The sequence below is a fragment of the Cygnus olor genome, chromosome 3, assembly GCF_009769625.2.
Source record: "Cygnus olor isolate bCygOlo1 chromosome 3, bCygOlo1.pri.v2, whole genome shotgun sequence".
NCBI lineage: Eukaryota > Metazoa > Chordata > Aves > Anseriformes > Anatidae > Cygnus > Cygnus olor.
Genome location: NC_049171.1, coordinates 28,126,834 through 28,147,054, shown reverse-complemented (window position 1 = coordinate 28,147,054; position 20,221 = coordinate 28,126,834). Strand labels below are relative to the sequence as shown.

The 20,221-nt window shown below is 40.4% G+C and overlaps 1 protein-coding gene across 2 annotated transcripts; it reads right to left on the bottom strand.

Moving 5' to 3' along the window:
- Positions 1 to 550: 550 nt before the first annotated feature.
- On the bottom strand, positions 551 to 14,656 carry PTP4A1 (protein tyrosine phosphatase 4A1). Of its 2 annotated transcripts, none has more exons than XM_040553007.1 (6): positions 14,348 to 14,656; positions 6,586 to 7,131; positions 5,116 to 5,208; positions 4,646 to 4,776; positions 3,153 to 3,227; positions 551 to 2,138 (listed from the first exon to the last, which is right to left on the bottom strand). In XM_040553007.1, the coding sequence occupies exons 2-6, from the start codon at positions 6,688 to 6,690 to the stop codon at positions 2,021 to 2,023; spliced, it is 522 nt and encodes a 173-aa protein (XP_040408941.1). In that variant the 5' UTR covers positions 6,691 to 7,131; positions 14,348 to 14,656; the 3' UTR covers positions 551 to 2,020. The 2 variants fall into 2 exon arrangements, with proteins under 2 accessions (XP_040408941.1, XP_040408940.1); XM_040553006.1 differs by having other exon boundaries at positions 6,586 to 7,134; positions 14,348 to 14,642.
- Positions 14,657 to 20,221: the final 5,565 nt, after the last annotated feature.

Here is a 20,221-nt window from a genome sequence, read left to right as displayed (position 1 = left end):
TACAGAACTCATGGCAAAGGTAAATTATATTCAGTTGCAGGCCTTTTTCAAACAACATAGAATTTCAAAGTGCTCTTTTTAATGAGACCACACCTCTCCAAAGTCCTTCTGAAGTCTCATTAAAGCTTCTGTTGTACATAGCATTCCACCTCACCTTTTAGAAAGCTAAGATATATTTAACCACAACTTCAATTTTTGGGCAGACATATACCTGGTAAGAACAGCAGCCCAGCTGACTAATAAAGTCTTCCAGTTTCCATCAGGAAGTTAAATCACCACTATGGAAACCTGAAATTGCCTAAGTTTTAGGTTGCATAATTTTTGTAATACCTTCTGTTTGTACATAGCATTTCATTGTCAAGGCTGAGGCTATCACATAATTCACTACACATATCTGTAAAACTTAGATAACACTTATGAGTAGCATTAGTTTTATTACTCCTCTGTATTTATTGCATCATTTCAAGAACTTTAAGTTAGTAACTTACCTTAGTACTGGGGAAAGGAAGTCAAAAGTAAGCTCCATAAAGAAATAGCATACTTTCTACTATTAATTTTTGTCCACATTTATTTATGAGTAAAACAAACAGCAAACATTACAGCAAAGGGGACACTCAGGCCCAGATTTAAAAAAAACAGGTGCCTGGATAGATTCTGAATTTAGGCACCGTAAGATTGCTGACAAAGTACACAAGAAGAAGTGAAAGTCATGAGTGTTTCAGCAAACTTTAAGTGCATTTCAGTATTTATTTAGATGTTTAAGCTCTCGCACTAGATTTTACAAGCTGGTGAACACTGGCAAAATTATTTCTCCCACAGAACTATAACCACACATTCCCAAGACAGTATAAATATATGGTTGAACTAACATTAATACACATCACCATTTTATCAATTACATAATAAAACAAATTATCAAGTATCCAAATATTAAGTTACGCAGCTTGAAAGGCATACAAAATATTACAGAGGTCTGCCCAAGTCATAGCAGAAACTCAAGGAGGGAAAAACAAAAGAAAAAAAATCACACTTTCAACAAAGCAATAGTTGGTAAACAACTTTCAATAGGTACAGAAAAAGAAACTACAAGATTTTTCAGAAATTTTCTGATTAAGAATTTTTAGCTACAATAACAAAGCATTTCTACGTTTTAAAAAAATATTTACTAAAGTAAAGGGCATATTCTATACTTCCTGCACAAGACAAAGGCAACATTTTACTAGAAATATTAAATAGCCCCTCCCAACCTTTTTAGGCCCTCTGTTAAGTTGCACATCAAGTGCCAACATTAATTTTACTGTAAGGCTTTTTGTCTGGAGACATTAAAGACTTGTGTGCTTCTGTACAATTTAAAAGATTTTCTACATGAGTAACCACAGAGTAATGATTTGTAAAATGGAGAGGTTCAGGTAACAGAAAGTACAGACACTGGAGAAAAAGTTGCTGTAATTCATAGTATTAAAAAAAACAGACTGTGCAAATCCTGATAATTCTAGTGCGATTGTGGGAGACGAAACATACAGTGAAGCAGGCAAGACTATCTTAGAGGCCATATTCTTCAATATTGAAATGACTAGAAAAAAAAAGTAAGGTCCAGATAAGCTGGTAGTTCTTAATTCATCAGAACTACGCTCATTTATAAGGAAAAACATATAGCTGATATGCTGGGTATTTTGGCACCTAATCTCTCTACGGATTGATTTACTTTAGTACCCCAATTTTTAGTAGTAGAAACTAGGTGGGTAAGACTCAATGGCATGATTAAAGGATATTTGAACTGGTAATTAATAAACAAGGAGACAGCTCAGGGTACAGCAAAAACATTTACTGGGTCTCCAAACAGTTGAGTATTTATCTAAACATACAGTTGCATTTCTACTAAGCTTTTAGCCTATTAATTACTCCTAAGGAAGCTTCCTTTACTACTAAAAAATATCAGACCCATGTCTTTGGCATGCAGTCTGCTTAAATCTTAGTTCCCATCCTTTAATCCTAAAATAGTAGCATAGGCTGTTGGGCTTTACTGAATGCAACAGTTATTTCGGTGACCATTGGAGTCTTTAAAACGGAGGCGCATCTTGGGGCGGTACTTCTCCAAGTACAGAAGTTGCTTGCTGTTAAAAGCTCCACGACGCTTCCTAAATGAAAGAAAAAGTATCTTAAAATATTAAACTACTGCCCAGTGAAATAATACCACCCATCGGAGAAAAATATTTTTAGGTCACTTGAAAAAAATACCATTAAGTCAGGACTGTAATGAAAATAACAGTAATTAAAAGTTAAGTGCCAGGAAAGAGGGTGGTAGCTTCCTTTCACAAATACCTCATTGGACCACATAGTATTTTAGATAGTGTTTTCACCTCTGATATATACAAGACAAAGATCTTGCATAAGATCTTTAGAAGAAACTTCAAAAGAAAGCTACAGAGAGCAGATCTGAGACTGTCTCCTCCTTAAACAAGTTAAAGTTATTCAATCTCTTAAAATAATTAAGAATACTACAATATTAAGAGAATACTTAGTATTATAAGTTGAACTTTCTTGGTTCTGCTCAAACCAAGAGCCTATGGAAGAGCTACATTTTCATTTATTCTTTGGAATGTGTACCAGGCTTCATATTCCTCACTTTGTATATACCAGCCTGAAGATGTGCAAGCTGAACATAATTCCTTAAAGGCTTGGCAATTATACAAGTATTTTGCTATTTTTAGTTTGCAGTAAACCCTCTTTAAAATATAGATGACATCTAGAAAGTTAGTGCATCAAGACTAAAATTGTTCTCATTCAACTTGCATGTAGGCACAAAAAATACAAGGAAATACTCTTCTTAGGTAGACTACCAGAAAAAAACATGGGGAAAAAACTGTTTAGGACACTTTGATCTAATAAAGAAAGGAGCCACAAATGTGAATGAATGAATGTTAGCTCCAGCTAGTAGACAGAACCTAAGTTTCAAAGGTGTTGTGCCTCTCATGAGGAAATACCCATCCCACAGGTCAAGTCTTACAACACTGACTGTTATGGAGAATGTTTGTTATAAGAGAAGTCTGAACTTTTTAAAGATCAACAAACAAGAATTTAGAATTCCCTGCAGTACCCAAGGATATGTCAGTGTGTTATATCTTGGAAACAGATGTTAGCTTCATACTTACTGTCTTATAAACTGCACTGCATCTTCATACTTCATTCCACATTCTATCAGTGCAAGAGCAACTAAGACTGGAGCTCTAGTAAAAAAAAATTGTTCAATTTAGCATTTACCAGTGCATACACAGGAAAGAATTATACTTCTCTCACTTCTTCCCTGGAGAAGCAAAAAAGACATGTAAAGGACAGAAGAGAAAGCTAAGAAAGATGGAAAGGTTTTCTACATAACTGGGCAATTATACCATGTTTTCAAGCTACGTATTGCCCTTAAAAAAAAAAAAGGAAGAATTAGCTTTAGTTAACCTTAGTTTTGTTCACCTGACTTCAGGTATATGGGAAGACAGCAGGAATAAATTGTAAGTTATTCCACCCAAGCCAAGGATTTCCTTGCTTGCTAAAGTGTTCTTCATCCGACAGAATACTGTCTTCAGTTAAGAAAGCCTGGCACAAATTAACTCAAAGATTAACAACGTATGGTTCCATTTATTTATTTTTTTAAGAAAGAGCTACATGCAAGACAGAAAAAACACGCCATATTGCAGCAAAAGGTATGCGCACCTAATAACAAGCTTACTAAATGGTTTTATATGTTCAAGGATTTAATAAGCCTTACATGGTAAGTTACGAACTTTTTTTTCCAACTAGTTAACCAACAAATTTTGAGGGGGAAAACCAGATATATCACTTGTTTTGGTGGCATTCAGCACTACAGTCAACTCATGCGAAGCCATAATGCAAGAAGTGGATAAGCCATGCCAAGACCAGAAACCTCTATTTTATTTTATATTGGAAATGCTGAAACCAATGGCTAAAATATTTCAGCTACCTTTCGAGGAGACTTATTTCTAGGTAGTCTAAAAAAGTAACAGAAAAAACATTGTGTCTTCAGAACTGTTAGAGCTGTATTTAAGAGTCCCAGCAGACAGAAGAAGCAGGGTTAGTAGGGTATTTAGCTTCATCTGTGTAAATTTGGAGGCTCAGAGTTAAAAGTGTGACACTGAAACAGAGCTTCCAGACTTTGGAAAACAACCAAATATCTGGTGAGTTAAAGTTGTTCTTGATACGCCAAAACACTGCACTCATTTGGGGCTAATGGCTATAGTATCCCCGTTACCAGGAAACTGGCAATACTGCTGCAATAGGGATGGAAAAAGACATATAGATGAGAATCAATAAAGAACAAATCCATACAGAAACGGAAGACTGTAGCAAGACAAAAAATATCAGTGGGATACTCATTAATATGCTTGGTATAGGAATGTAGTTTTTTACTTCATTTAGTAATTCAATAGCTGTGATAACAGCACAATCTTTTGACTAATATAATTCCTATATATTACATACAACAGTTTGCTGTCATTTAACTTACTTGAGTGTGATCTTATTCCAATGCTGGATCTGTGACTATTTTACATTTGCCTCAACTAAACTTTTGTACTAAATATTCAGAAGTCTGACTAGAGATGACAATTCAACAGATCTTTAAAACTTTACCCACCGTCCCAGACCAGCAACACAGTGTACAGCAATACAACAACCAGGTTCTTCACGAAATTTAACTTTAAGGAGGTTTAGCCAATCATCAACAATCTGGTTGGATGGTGGAGCACCGTCATCAAAGGGCCAGTCCTATAATATAACATGACACATGCATAAATACATAGAAGATGCAACTCTTACTGTTTTGTGCATAAAAAAGTAGTATGCATAATTGACAAAAGAGCTGACAAGGTAAGGGAACCACTCAAATTTATGTTTTTCTAAAAATATAAGCATAGCAACATTAGGAGTATATTCCTCTCAATCTGTTTCATTGAGCAAAGGCATTTGCACAAAAACTGTTTTTTTTCTCCTAACAGAAGAGGTCTATGGAGCTTTTGCTGCTAGAATATGCTTATAGAGTAAATTAAGCCGGTGACTAACAACTATAAACTTTAAGTGTAAAAAAGCATCTGCTACACTACTTACCAAAACCTGAATACCTTCTTTTTCCACCGGAGCAGTGTCATAAGTAGCTTCACACACTCTTACCACTGTGGTAACACCATATTTCTTAAGTTCCTAGGGAGTGAAAAGAACCATTTTAAGAGTAAACTGACTTATTTTCTCAACAGGTTTGCTTATTAACTTAACATATATGAAGTGTTTGTTGTTTCTGTTGTTTTGTTTTAAGTCAGATCCAGATACATACTGATGAAATAAGCAGTAAGCTTCAAAAGATTACTCCTTTTAAAGCAACAGTTAGCTTCCTGGTTAGCTATATACTTCACTAAAGCATTCTAAGTGATGCTAAGATCTTCCCCTTTGCACATACTACTTAAAACTAGCAGTTTATATGTAACACGCCTTACTGATAAGAATTGTGAGCATAGGACAATAAATCATTCCAGTTCATGGGTTTTCATAATTTGAGAATAAAAAAATGAACATTTTACTATTAACCCTCATTTATGAGGGATTGCACAACAGTGCAATCGCACTTCATTTTCCCTGCAAAAACCCATCATTCACGCTGTCATGTGAAGTGAACACTTCGTCTAGCTGTGAGAGTATAAAAAAATGTATTAACTCACTGTGTTTCTTGTAAATTAGCCCATACTGAATGCATATATAAAACAGAGGTATGACAGAAAGACCTTAAATCTTGCTAATAAGATTGCATTACAAACTCAAACCTCACCCACAGGTAACTCTGGAGGAAGGCATTTTTAGCATACACTTCACTGTACACCTTTATGCCTCCAACATGCTAGCTGCAAGGTTCAGATGAAAGATTCAGATACTAGCAATATATGCAAAGACATGCTTTAGCTGGGAAAGAGTTTCAGCACATACTGAAACACTTAAGTAGCATCAACAACTCAGGATGCAGAACAAATTTACTACCATAAATTTCAGTCATGTAAACACTGACACCTAAGAGGATTGTATTAAGCTACACTAGAACCATCATCTACTAATACTGAAAGGAAAGAGGCAGCAAAAGCACATTGTGATTCTATTATTTGTTCCGAAGTTTCTAGTCTACAATCTATACTGAATTATTCTCTTTATAACCAGTACTGCAATAAAGGCAAGGAAATATTATACTGCTTAGATGAATATGAACAGGGGTTCCCATCACTAGCAGATTCTAGTTCTACAGAACTCAGACAGACCATTCCTGATTACACTCCTAAGCAGTGTACTAAATACTAGACAACAATTATTTCTGTGCTTCACTTTCAGAAGTATGCTTTGGTGAAGGCCAAAGTCTCCAAGTAGATTTGTCTGTGAAGCGTGGCACTGCTACTTAAAATGAGTTAACATATGAACAGTCTCATTACTGCTTCATACAGACTCTGCAGTTATCAAATACTCAAGAAGGAAATTGTTAGTATAGCATGCTGTTGAGGCATAAATAAGAATACATCAGTAAGAACTCTGGCCCAACCTTACCTCTATAAATTTGTTTAAGGTTGCATTGGTTGGATTGTGTGTGATTAGGAATCTCATGTTCTTGTAGGTGATTTCCACAGGAGCTGGGCGGTTCATTCGGGCCATATTAATTTAGTTAAACATGCAACAAGATTATGAAAGGATTCAAAAAAATCTAATACAGAAGTGATGTAGAGAAACTGAAGTCTACTTCACTATACTCCACGTGAAATTCTCAGTGCTTCGAAGTATGAAGTTGGGAGCAATGGGAAATGAAATGAACCTCCTAACAAGAAGCAGCAATTCTTCAATCCAGTAATACTGAGGCAAAAGAAAGGCAGTGCACTGAGGTTTACCCCATCCAGGTCTGAATTCTTTTGTTAAATGCTCTGCCAATTTCAATTCAATACTTCTTATCCTGGTCAACCACTCTTAAGGGGGCTTCTTGGTGGAGTAGTAATGAATTTCTACAGTTCACTTGTCTGCATAGAGGTCGTGCTGTGCCTGGCAGTAGTCTCCACTGCCCTTCAGAAACTCCATAAATGTGTGACCAAGAACACCACAGAACTGCTGTAAAGAAAAAGGAGAAAAAAGCGAAATGAGCATATGTGAGATAAGGTTATTTTTAAGACAATAAGCATTATAAACTGAATAAATGAAAGGAGAAAGACCAAGTTTCACATGGTTTATTCTTTAAATCCAAGAATTTGATTTGCATAAAAATCCTGTTACCTTCCTTGACAAAGAAACTGTTTACTAGAAAGTCAATATATTTATTAAAACAAAGTTACTACATCAAGTAGTTTTAATACTGAAGATTTAAATATTTTCAAGTATAAACTCAGAAGTGCTAACTTAGCAAGAAAATATGAAGTTTTAAGAACTCCCAATGTACGTATCTTCTACTGCAAATTAAGAAATATCACAACACCTACTAAAGTTACACTGACCTTAAGCAGCCACACAAAGACACACATGAGATTCCTTAAACATTCACTCTGAATATTCAGACAACTACTGTTTAAACCAAACTACCATTCTCTACACAGAGACAGAATAACTTGCCTTAAAGGCTAATGCAATGGACAGACTTCGCATGTAAGAACCATTACTTCACATACAGAATAGCCAGTTAAAAAAGAAAAAAACACCTTGGAAATGCAGGAGGCCTTGAAAGCAAACCCCAAAACCTTCGTGGCCTAACAAAATATCACAAGCTTTGAAACACGTTTTGAGACTTAAAGCACGCAGACTTCTAAAGGAACATTTCACATACTTAAGGATGAAGACATAGCAGCTTTTATCTACACTTAATTGCCTTTCCGCACCATTGCTTTATTACTATATCAAGATAGTGGTTATACTCTAGCTAAAAAAATATGAAGGCAAGTTTATTGAGTAGGTTATTCCTGCCCAGTAGCCTGCTATTTTCCTAAGATTAAATTTGCATATAAAGTTACTGCAAGATGCACAATCAGGAAGTAGATAGCTGATGAACTGCCATGAGTTATGCGTTCATTTGCAGATGTTGCTGTGAATATGATCCAAGAATACGTGCTTTCATGCACTCTGGAAGCTTATGGCACAGGAGTTAGTTTCGTGCCCAGTCACAGTGGCAGTGCTGGTGATTATACCCAGAAGGCCCTTTCTACCTAGGGAACAGAAGGGAAGAAGAAAGTTTTGTTTCCCAAAAGGATAGATACAAGCTGAAACAGATGCTCACGAATTATTCTTAGGTATAATGAGAAACATCACCAACCCTACAACTTCTCAGGAAAAATGAAGTATGCCAGCCAGTCAACTTCAAACACTGGAAGGAATTCAAACATTTTTAAGTCCAAACAAAATATCATCCAACATACTTTGGGAAGGGGTTAGCTGAGCATGCAATATTACAGAATTACTATCAGCGACTCACTGTTTTAAATGGGATTTTTGGTAGGCTGGGAAATCTTTGCCTTCAAAAATCTACTTACTAGAAAAATATACAATGTAGGTAAACTGTAGCAATATTCAGATATTTTTTTAACCACAAACTCCATGCATCCATCCATGTATATGATCATGGCATGCACGCATGAGAAAATAAGCAACAGCATTTCAGTGCTCCTACTCTCAACTTTCTTTCAAATAACCATGAAAGAACCAGCCTGTGCTGAAAAGCAGCCCAACCACAAGAAAGCAAATTCAAAAGATGAGAACCTAAAGAAAACTGCACAATAAAGCCTGACAACTGCCAATGTCTTAAAACACTTTGTTGAAAAGGGCAGAAAGAAAAAGCTACATGCAAATAATTGAAGTTTGCTAGTTGCCATCCAGGATTTAGAGTCCCACCAAGACCCCACTGCAGACACTAAACCATATCCAGGAAGACTACAGCAAGTATATTCATAACAATGGTGAGTATTAAGCAGAAGTCACAACAGATCAAATGACCTAACAATTGCTGGTTTTCCTAAGAGGCCTCCCAGCAGCACAGGAGTTCTCCAAGTGCTCTATGCTTTTAAAGAAGTGCAACAATGTTTTATGTTGCAGGCAGGGCTTTGCTCCATTCCTAAGCCCAGAGGAGAGGAAGTTCTTGTAACAGGGAAAAGTCATTCCAGTTTATACTGTAGCAGAGATGAACCATACAGTTACCAAGTACCTTTACAAAAAGCACACCAAATGCCTCCCCTTGTCCTTTTCGCATTTTCAGACAGCTTTTTGTTAACAACTTTTAAGGATGCACCATACTGGCTTAAAAACAAGACAAAAAAAACCAGCTGCTAACCAGTATGACAAACTAGTTAGCAGAAAGAGCACAAAAACAGCTGCACACACGCATTGCTGCTGTTCCAGAGGTACTATCATCACCATTTTAATGAAGACTAGAGGATTAATTCTCCAAGTAATTGGCAAATTTATTTGTGATGTAACCTGAGATCTTGAAATAAAATAAGCATAAAAAAGGAGCAGGAAGGATCCCTCGAAAAGTTAAAGGGCGACAGAGTAACAGTAACCAGCAGAACGTGAGGAATTTCAAGCATCATCAACATACCAACCATACCAGCAAAAGGTAGATAGTGCACTAAAGAGTTCTAGGACCAGACTTACGGAACACCTGAAATAGCAACTGAGGACTGAAGAGGGCTTATTTAAAGTCACTCTCAATTAGTTTAAGAAGCAGAATGCCAGAAAGGCACAGGACAGCTTTAAGCAGATCCATCTGCACAAGGTCTTACACTGCTTTTCTCATGTGCTGGCAGATCTCAAGTTTATCTCTTTGTAAGTCTTCTAAGACAAGCTGGCCATTTTCTCCAGTAGAGGATGAGGGAGAGAAAAGTGTCAGAAACAGAAATAACAGAGCATAAACGTGAGCTCGAAATTATGAGACAGAATTGGGTCACTAGGGTAAAGAAAAGGTTTTTCAATCCACAAGATGAAGAATTTAGAGGGAAAGGAACACAGAGGAATCAGAAACAAGGCAGCACGACCCCATACGGGGGCAGGTAGGAAGTAAGGAGCCATTGGGTTTCATCTAGTCTAGTGGTTTGGCTGCCCTCAGTGCGCTCCTGGGAGTACTCAATATAAAGCAGACAAACACATCGCAGGGGTAAAGAGGAGGGCAGGCAGCAGAGCACTTGTTAAGCAGCAACGCCTCCTTTTTCAAAGCAGATTGTTTATCACATCCAGAAACTGCGTTCACAATTCAAATTATACAAAGTTGAAGGGACTACATTACACGATGTTAAGTTTGAGTTCTCTGTGCAATTAACCCCTACAAATGGATTCATTTCTTTAATACTGACTTAGCAGTTAGCAATTAGACACATCAGCACCTTACTAATTCAGAGAAGTAAGGACCTAACTAAGCATGCATTTCATTCTCACTGTTTGCCTTGGCAACAGCTGCTGCCACATTATAAAGGAGCAAAGCTCTCATTTTCCTTTGATGAGTATGCCGTCTCTTCTCATCACTGTTAGCTGGAAAGCTCCACGGGCAGACTGATTCCTTAATGCTGCAATAGTCTGTACTATGCTAAGATAGATTTTGCCAACCTAGTTTAGGTCTGTTCCAGGAGTCAAGTTAAAATTACAGACAAGTATATCGGCATGCTATTTGTGTTAGGACATTAAGCTGGAGTACAAGGTTTCATCTGTCTTCAGCAAAAAGATCTGGAAGACAAAAAGTCAGCTATAAACACGCTGTTGCAGTAATTAACACCACCTCATGCTTGGTGAGAACTCAAATGACTTCAGCAACTTTCAAAATGCTTGGAAGTACAGTTTAAGTCACTATATTGTTTGAGGCAGTTAGTTATTTGGTAGGTGATTTATCAAAAAATCAAGATACTATAGAAAAGCATAAGGCTGCAAAAGTGAAACCCAAATGCATGCTGTTGTATACAGAAGCTTAACAGAATGATACCAACAAATAGTTTGTACTGTTAATTTGGGTACTCCTTCACACGGCTTTCCATTTCAAAGTGAGCTATCCTTGAGGAAATTAACACCGAAGGATTTTTGGTGATGACAGCAGCAGTTTCTATTAGTAACAGAAAGCCATGCTACATTTAGACTCTTAGATCCATCAAGACTTGGAAAACAAAATGAAGGTTAATATGCCAAGACCTCCTATTAAAAGGAGGTATCCTGTCCAATAAGGGACAAAGTCATGTAAATTATGATTGCTCCATCTATCACATATGCTAGAAGAAATTACAGAATAATTATTCAAGCAAGAGAAAGACATCTCATAAAGAAAAGCTTTAATTCACACTCTTCTTTGAGACAGGAAGCTAAATTATTTGTCTTTGCTGACAGGAGATTCAAACGTCAATTCTGTTCGAAACAATCATTTACATCTGGCAAAAAGTGCTTATGAAAAATGTGTTAGATTGGTACCACTATGTGGAAACGGAAGACCTGTAAGGTTATCCCATGCCAGTGACATTCTTGTTCAAAACCTGGTAGCACCTTTAGAAGTGTGCAAACAGAAGCACTTGTCTACACGGCTGCATGGCACTTCACTTTCAGAAGATGCATAAGATGGCTCTCAGCTGCTCAACCCACCTGCTCCCACACTGAACATTTATGTCCAGAATCAACTACGTGGGTATCACATTCTCTGAATCCAGACTTACTGCTTTCAGTAACACTTTGTTACTGAAACTACAGAATAAAAGCTAGAAAACTGAACTTCATTACAATGTGTCAGTGGCTACAATTGTTCTAACTTGCTACTTGGTAAAAAGTTACTGAAAAACACTTGTGTAAGTATCCTGACTTTCTCTTACTAGGCAAGGCCTAAGTGGTAATAAAGGCAGGCGCAAAGAAGTGGGAGGGAAAGGGGTACTAACTGCAGAGCCATTACATAAGGTGATGGCACACCTTCATTAGGTATTGTTGACAAGATTCACCTTCCATCTACAGGGTACACAAACACCTGCGTTATGATATCCACAATGACAGGGCTATCCATTTTGGCTCACAGAAAGCAACTCACAGCCTAAGAAAATACACTTGCATATCACAAACAAGAGATGCCAAGGGTTTATCACAAATTCGTTACAACATGCTCCACAAAGGAAGGACATTTCTTGTGGTTAAAGCATGCAGTTCAGGGGAAGAAAAAATTATCTTAAAACTTCCTGTATAACAAGTCAACGCAACTTCAACAGATGATGAAACCAAGGCCTTGTGACTATATTCCCAGTTCTCCTACTTGCACCATGAAAGAACATGAAAAAAAGCCTTAATTCCCTATTGGGGAAAGCAAGACAGTCCAATTCCACCCCTTTTCTAATGCATCCTCTGAGTTTCTGAAAGCGAGGAAGGCCAGACTCAAAAATGACTTAACGCTTCTGTTGCTTAAACAGCAAACTACATAGTTCCTGTCATTCTACTCAAAATTTAATCCATTATGTTTTAAGCATATACAGGCAAGAACAGTTATTGCTGTATTTTAAGTGTAATACAAGTCTCAAAGAAGAAGCTGCATCTGTGAGAGAAGCTGTAAGAAGTTAGGGATCTACTCGTAACAGTTACCTTTTTTATTGATCTTATAGAATGAATTTTATTTCTTTAAATATAAGGTATCTACAACTAGCTTAGAATTCAGTAATACCCTGATCTGGGAGTTCTGGTTAATCTTTAAGAGAAGTGATCACTTACAGTCAGCCTACACACTGGGATAGATCCAGCATTATTACGTGTCATGTCTCTGTCATAATAAAAAGGTTTCACAAGATAGGATTTATTAGATAAGATTAAGTTTTATTTATTTACTGCTATACTGACATGTTTAATTTCACTAAGACAATGATATCCTTCTCCCTTAGCCCCTGCTACAGCTGTCACTCATTTTTCTTCCTCATTCTCACATTTCCTCCCTGTGCAATTTCTGCATTCTTTCACATTTTTCCCCTGAAACAATGCCGCTCCTGTACAACAATTTCAAAGCACTCTGCCATTCCATTGGTATAATAACAAGAGCTGACATTTAAGTGTCATCTTCACGTTTTTTTGATCTGACAGTTTAATGAAGTTACAAGGAGAGAGCGTTCGTACTTCTGAGTCACTGCTTTGGCGACTCCGCAGACACAGGTAGACATATTGGAAAGTTGTCTCCGGCAGCAACAAGGCACACCAGGATCGCTGAACACAGTGTCAGCTCAGGGGATTTGCTGTGCACACAGCTGGCGACCAGACTAAGAGCTGCACACGAATGATCGTGCTTCTACTACTACCAGCTGATAGCAACCTGATTTTGATCATGTTTTGCTTGCTTGCAGAGGGCGTACCACCACCTGCCAGCTTTGTGGCGTTGCTGCTTTAACACACAGCGTGCTCTGCGGTCACGGAAGTTAAGCAACAGAGAGATTACGAGGATAGGGGAAGAAAACAACACAAAGAAAGGTCTTAACGACAGGTTCCGGCAAAATTCATGGATTTTATTACGCTCGTGAGCTTGTAACCGTGAAGCGGCAGGCTGCTACGGCAGCACCCGCTCGAACGTGCCTTTGGCCGGGTCCTCTGCAGCCTCCTCTTCCCTCCGAGGAGCCGGCCAGGCGTTCAGCCCGCTCCCAGCCTCGTTCCATGAAGGCTCCGCGTCCCGACAGCCGCAGCCCGGCCGAGACAAAGCGCGGCCGCCCCGCCGCCCTCACGGCCTCCCTCATGGCCGCCCCGCCGCCCTCATGGCCGCCACGCACGTGCCTGCCGCCGCGGGGCCCGCCGCCATAGCTCCCTCCCTGCCTCCCTCCCTGCCTTCGCCCACGCGGCCGGACAAGCCGAGGCTTGTCCCAGCGCCCAGCGGGCCCGGGGCCGCTCCGAGCGCCGCGTTAAGCCGCCGGGGGGCCGCCTCCTCCTCCTGCCGGGTCGGAGCCGCGCTTCCCTCCGGCTCCCGCCGCGGAGCCATCTTGTCCCCCGCAGCCGCCGCCCGGCCCCGGCCTCCCCCCGGCAGGGGGCTCCCGGCCCCCGCCGCGCCGCGGGCCTGCCACAACGCCGGGGCGCTGCGGTGCCCGCACCGGGAGCCGCCGCCACCGAGCTTCCAACGCGATGAAGAGCGGCGGACAGGTCAACCCATCCTCTGGCGGCGCGGCGAGGGCGAGCCTGTCCCGGCTGCCCTGCGGCCCGCCCGGGCGCCAGAACAAAGGAGACAACATGGAGGAGACGGAAGGGGCCTGGGAGGGCGGGGGGAGAGGAGAGGGAGAGGCGCCGAGCCCGGCACGCCCGGCGGGGCGAGGGTCCGCGGGCAGGGTGTGTGTCAGTGTGCGGGGGGATGTCGCGTCGCGGCGGCACTCACAGGAATATGGTTACTCATTGAAGACTGTAGCCTGATCATACAGCCGGGGTGCGGGCGCCACCGCCGGGGGCAGGAGGAGCAGAAGCAGGAGGACGCGGAGGCGCTGGAGGCCGCGGAGCTGCCGGAGGGGGTTCGGCGGCGGAGCGGGGCTGGGGCATACAGCTGCGGCGGCGGCGAGCGGCTCTGCAGGCTAGCGCGGCGCGGACGCGGCGGCACAAGGGGGGAGCCTGGGCGCCGCCTCCTGCACTAGCGCCGCGGGGCCCGCCCCTCGCCGGCGCCCGGCCGCGACGAGCGTGGCGCTCGCCCAATCGGAGGCGCCGCCTGCGCGGAGGGGGCGGGAGCGGCACCGCCCGCGGGGCGGGGCTTCAGCGGGCGGGGGCGGGAGGGCGCCGAGAGGCGGAGGCAGCCGGCGGGAACCGGTTGCTGAGGGAGAGGGGCGGGGGCAGGGCCCGGCGCGATTGCGCCTCGCCTACAGGGGCGGGGAGCGCCGCCCCCGGCCGCTGCGGAGAGGAGGGTGCCCGAGGGAGGCACCGGCGGTGTTAGCGACGGGTCTGACCGCGGAGGTAGAGGCGGCTCCCAGCCGGCACCGTCAGCCGGGGAAACACCTCATGTGGGGCAGCTCTGCCTGAGGTGACAGGCTGTGTGAGGCAGTGCCTGCTGCATCCAACTCGTTAAACCTTTCTTCTGCGTAGTGCGTTATTGCAGATCAGCAATATCCTGCTCTGACAGACCTGTGTCTTATCTAAAAAATAAACAACTCAGTTCTAAGTCTTGCCTGTTTTATATTAAATTGCACAAAGGCATGGCGCCTCCCTGGAGGTGCTCAAGACCAGGTTAGATGAGGCCCCGAGCAACCCTGTCATGATCTTCGATGATCTGCGAGGTTCTTTCCAACCCAAACCATTCTATGATTTCATGATGCCTGGTTTTGCCTAAATTTTCTATTTTTGTATACCCTCCATGGCATATTCACAGTCTTTGTTCTGTTTTTTGATAACTTGTATATAAAAGAGGTGTTACTTGGAAGACGCCTGTATCACCTTTCATTCCACCTGCCTTCAGACTACACACACATAAACTAATTTCTGTCCAGAAGTCATGTCTCTGCTGAGGTTATAAACTCAGATTTTCTGGGCTATAAATACATCTGGCCCGTATTTATTTACATTTGCGTTTTCTATTTACTGACAGACTCAGGGCACGCCTCTGGTGAACTTGTAGCTGCTCCGTATAAAGCTTCTTGTAAATGTACTTGGAATACTATAAAATAATAAGATGAACCCAAGGTTAATGGCTGCTTGGAATATTGTTTATTTGTTGGTGGTTACGATGTTAGGAAAGTTTCAGTGGAAAAAGAGAAAATGCAGACAGACCTTCCCTCTCTCATCAATAAAGCCTGAGGAATTTGCTTTGGACAGAGTTCTGAGACAGATTAAATAGCTCTCTACCTGCTTTAATCTGTGCTGTTTTTTTCCTCCAACAATGCAAGCTTTTGTTTACTGTTTCATTGCACATTAAACTGATCACGATTTTAGGATCAAATTACTTTCTGATGCAACATCCTTTCAGTACTGTAGCACAGTAGTGTACACTGGAAGTAAGGGTCACTGGCAGTTCCTTTGAAATTTTATTCCCTAGGAGGAAAGGATTTAGCTCAGAAAGCGTAGTCTAAAACTACTTTTTTTGAGGAAATAATGCCGGTATCATTTAAACTATATTAATTTGTATTATGATAGTCCCTATCTGGACCCCTTTGTCATGGTCAAATATGTCCTACTAATCACCACATAAGATAACAGTCCCTGTGTTTTATGGTCTAAGATGTCAAGACATACTTGGAGTGTTAGAAGAGAGACAATAAGCTACTATTTCATTCAACATAGAACAAAGATATTTACAGAAGAAATAAACGTGGATTGTTACAAAGTGCAAGCCAGTGTACTGGTGAAACAAAGTGAGTTGAGGAGGCAGAAAGTAACAGATAGAAAGAGACAAGAACTCCTGAAGATAAGGAAAAAGAAATGCCTGTAAAGAGAAACCTGTGGGAGAATTCAGAAGAGACTGGGATTAGCGGTTTGATAGGCAAAGATGCAGTCACTACAGCTGTGATATTAGGAAGACTAATATAACTTTTATGATAAGAGGTTATAATGGGGAACAGTTGGACAACTTTGCCAACCTTCCTGTACTTTTCAAAAATCCGTTATATTGTTTTTTTTAACCAGAGGGACCACAACAAGAAGTAGTCTTCAACATGCAGTCACTGTGGCTGTGCATCACTTTGCTCATGTGAACCTCAGGAAGCTGAACAAGGCTGAGTGCAAGGTGCTGCACCTGGGTCGGGGCAATTCCTGGTATCTGTACAGGCTGGGGATGAATGGAGAGCAGCCAGGTGGAGAGGGACTTGGAGATAGTGATGGATGACAAATTGGACATGAGATTTGTGTGCTTGCAGCTGAGAAGGCCAACGGTATCCTGGGCTGCATAAAAAAAAGAAAAATAAATAAATAAATAAATAAAAGCATGGCCTGCAAGTCCAGGGGCCTCTACTTTGCTCTTGTGAGACTCCACCTGGAGTACTGCATTCAGCTCCGGGGACCCCAGGAAAAGGACACGGAGATATTGTGATGAGTCCAGAGGAGAGCCACAAGGATGATCAAAGGGCTGCAGAACCTCTCCTGTGAAGAAAGGCTGAGAGAGATGGGGATGTTCAGCCTGGAGAAGAGAAGGCTCCAGAGAAACCTCAGTGCAACTTGTCAAGACTTCAAGGGAGCTTATAAGGAGGATGGAGAGAGACTTTACAGTAGTGATAGGAAAAGGGGTAATGTTTTTAAACTAAAAGACCTAACAGTCTTTAAACTAAAAGGTAGGTTTAAATTAGTTATAAAGAAGAAATTCTTCACTCAGAGAGTGGTGAGGCACTGGCACAGGCTGCCCAGAGAAGCTGTGGATGCCCCATCCCTGGTGGTGTTCAAGGCCAGGCTGGATGGGGCTTTGAGCAACCTGGTCTGGTGGGAGGTGTCCCTGCCCATGGCAGGGGTTTGGAACTAGATGGTCTTTAACATTCCTTCCAACCCAAACCATTCTTTGATTCTATGAAATGTTTTTTATTACTTTTTTGCTTGTACCTGCTTCCATGCAATTTGTAAAAGTTAAACTTCAAAATACTACCTTTATGTTTGCAATATTTATGTATCAACTAATATAGATATTACTCAGAGACTAAGCAAAAATATTGATCCTTAATGTGTTTGTCTTTTGCCAGCACTTCCTTAGTCCTTCTAGTTAGAAATCAATGTTCCCTGCCATTTATTTGGGTCTTCTGTGTCATAACAGGAGGGTAAAAAAAAAAAATCAGAGATCTGTATTTGTTTCAGTATCAGTTGGATGTAATTTCACTGAACTTGGTGTTTATATGGACTAATCATTTAAATTTGAATAAATTCAGGGACATTTTATATCAATATCATTGCCGTGTTTGTCACTAGTCTATCCATATGGAACTAGCACTGAAAAGTTTTCTGGTTAGATTTTTCACTTGTTGAACTGTAGCTTTTTGTGGTGAAATTTCAGAAGGCTGTATTCATGCCCATGTCATGCCAATGTTTAAAAAGGTGAAGTGGGTTGACCATGAACTGCTTAGACTGTTATCTAATAAAAAACTCATACATGACTAAGCTGATTAAAACAAAAAAAGAGTTAAAGGATAAGAATATAATTAATGCAAATTTTTATAGTTCTAGAGAAAATAGCTATTGTCAAAGAAAACTGGCTTAATGCTTTGATAAAATTACAAGGTTGGCATGAAAGTAACTACATGGCTGGTACACTAAATGTTCATGTTTTCAAACAGTTTTATCAAAGAAACATAATCAAAGATCACTGAAAAAAAAAAGTGTGACTGATGCAAAGACTGATGAATAGCAAGTACCAGTGATGTCAAAGTAGTTATGCAGAGATTGTTCAGTAACCTGTGTTCACTCAAAAATGTGCTTAAGTACAGCCACAAGCAAAGTCATATAGCTAGAACCTGGAACTTGAGATAGTTTTGTACATTTTTAAGAATACTTCTGTTACTCTGAAGAGAGTCTGGGAGTCATAATGGACCAATATGAATGACAAATATATGGCAAGTATATGACAAGTCAATATGAGCTCCCAAGGTGGTGTTGTGGTAACAGTAAAAGTGATCCTTATGTGATCCCTAGGAAAATAACACAAAATCTTGAGAAGGGCTAGAGAGATTTTTATTTTCATATAGCATTGATACTGACTATTAACAGTTCTGTGGCCATAAACCTCTAAAATTACCATATTTTTCCATATTAAAAAAAAAGTGCATGGAGCCTGTGTAGCATTTTGTTACTTGCCCTGTTACTTACCCCTTCCTTTACCCTTACCCCTCCTACACTTAGCTCTTTTTCTCATCCTTCCTCAGCTTAGGTTCTGTGCCATGGCCTCTCTCAGATTCCACAGTCTTCTGGCTTTCTGGTGAACAGGGTAACGGAGTGTGAGAGTCTGCAGAACAGTGTGAGGCTCAAGTCAATAATTTGTGTAAGTCTTGTGTTTGAATTGTGAGAGATCCAGAGCCATGGTTTAGAAGAGACATGGACATATTGATGAGAATTCAAGTAGAAAAAAATATTTGAAGACTGGAAGAAGTTGCTGAGACACATGAAGAACTCTCCATGTTCAGCTCAAAAAGTAGCTTCAGGAGACCTCGCAGAGAGAAGATGCAGGCTCTAAAGTTTCTTAACTTGAAGAGAAATCTGGAATGTTGTCTGACAACAAGTCAGACAAACTCGTGTGCTCTGAAAAAATATAAATTACTGAGTTCAATACAGGAATAACTGGGTGAAATTTCACAGACTGTGACACAAAGGGGATTATAAACCACAAAATACATTTTTTTTTTTATTATTCATCTTGAGGTAAGAATCTAATGGGAGAAGAAGGCTTTTAATAGCAGATCCTTTGAATGTATTTATCTAGTTCAAACTCCACTTGATATTTAGGTCATAATGGTAGCATATAATTTCTTATTTTTTTTTCTTATATGAAAATTCTGCTTTTAATATTTCCAGAGTTCATTAATATTTGCAGTTTAACTGATTGATGCCTTACACTTTTCCACTGGTGATCTTTCCTTAGTGTACATGAAATTGTTCTAAATTTCTAAGTTTTTTCCCTTGTCAGTTTTTAACTGTGAGCTTCATTTCCATGGCTTGATCTCTCATTTATTCCATTTTTGTTTAGCATGTTTTCCTCTTACTGTCTGATGGATGTCTCCAGTCAAAGTCTTTCAAACTGCATCCTTTTGTTCAGTCCCCTGAAAAGTCTCATGATTGTTTTTCACTTTGGATTAAAAACATTAGTTGTTTTCTCTCCTGTTTCCAAGTTTCAGTCAACAGTGCAGTGGGGCTGCCTGTTCTATTTCCATGGGCCTGGGCCAGCACGGTCACAACGTGCATTTGAGTCCTCTGCTGCTGCCATATAGCACCTAGGGAACACTATTCTAGTGGAAGATTGATGGAACAGGCCTATGTTTTTTGCTAGAGGGGGGAACCTTTCTGCCATGGAAATTTCTGCACTGATGTGTTAGAGATATATTTGATGTATTTGTGATTTTGAGTGGAATGAAGTGGTTGAAGTGTGACACAGAATTCAGCTTATTGTAGGAATTGAATGTCTGTTGCTCTAGCAAATTATCAAAACTGAAAACTTTACATTGGACTCTTTTGTCTATACAAATTTATTAAAATAGTCTGAATTCATTCTCAGGATTTAGCACAGACCTCTTCACCCATTAATGTAAACAGGCACTTTTACAAGGTGTGATACAATTTGAGTTTTGATCTTTGGCTACATCTTGTC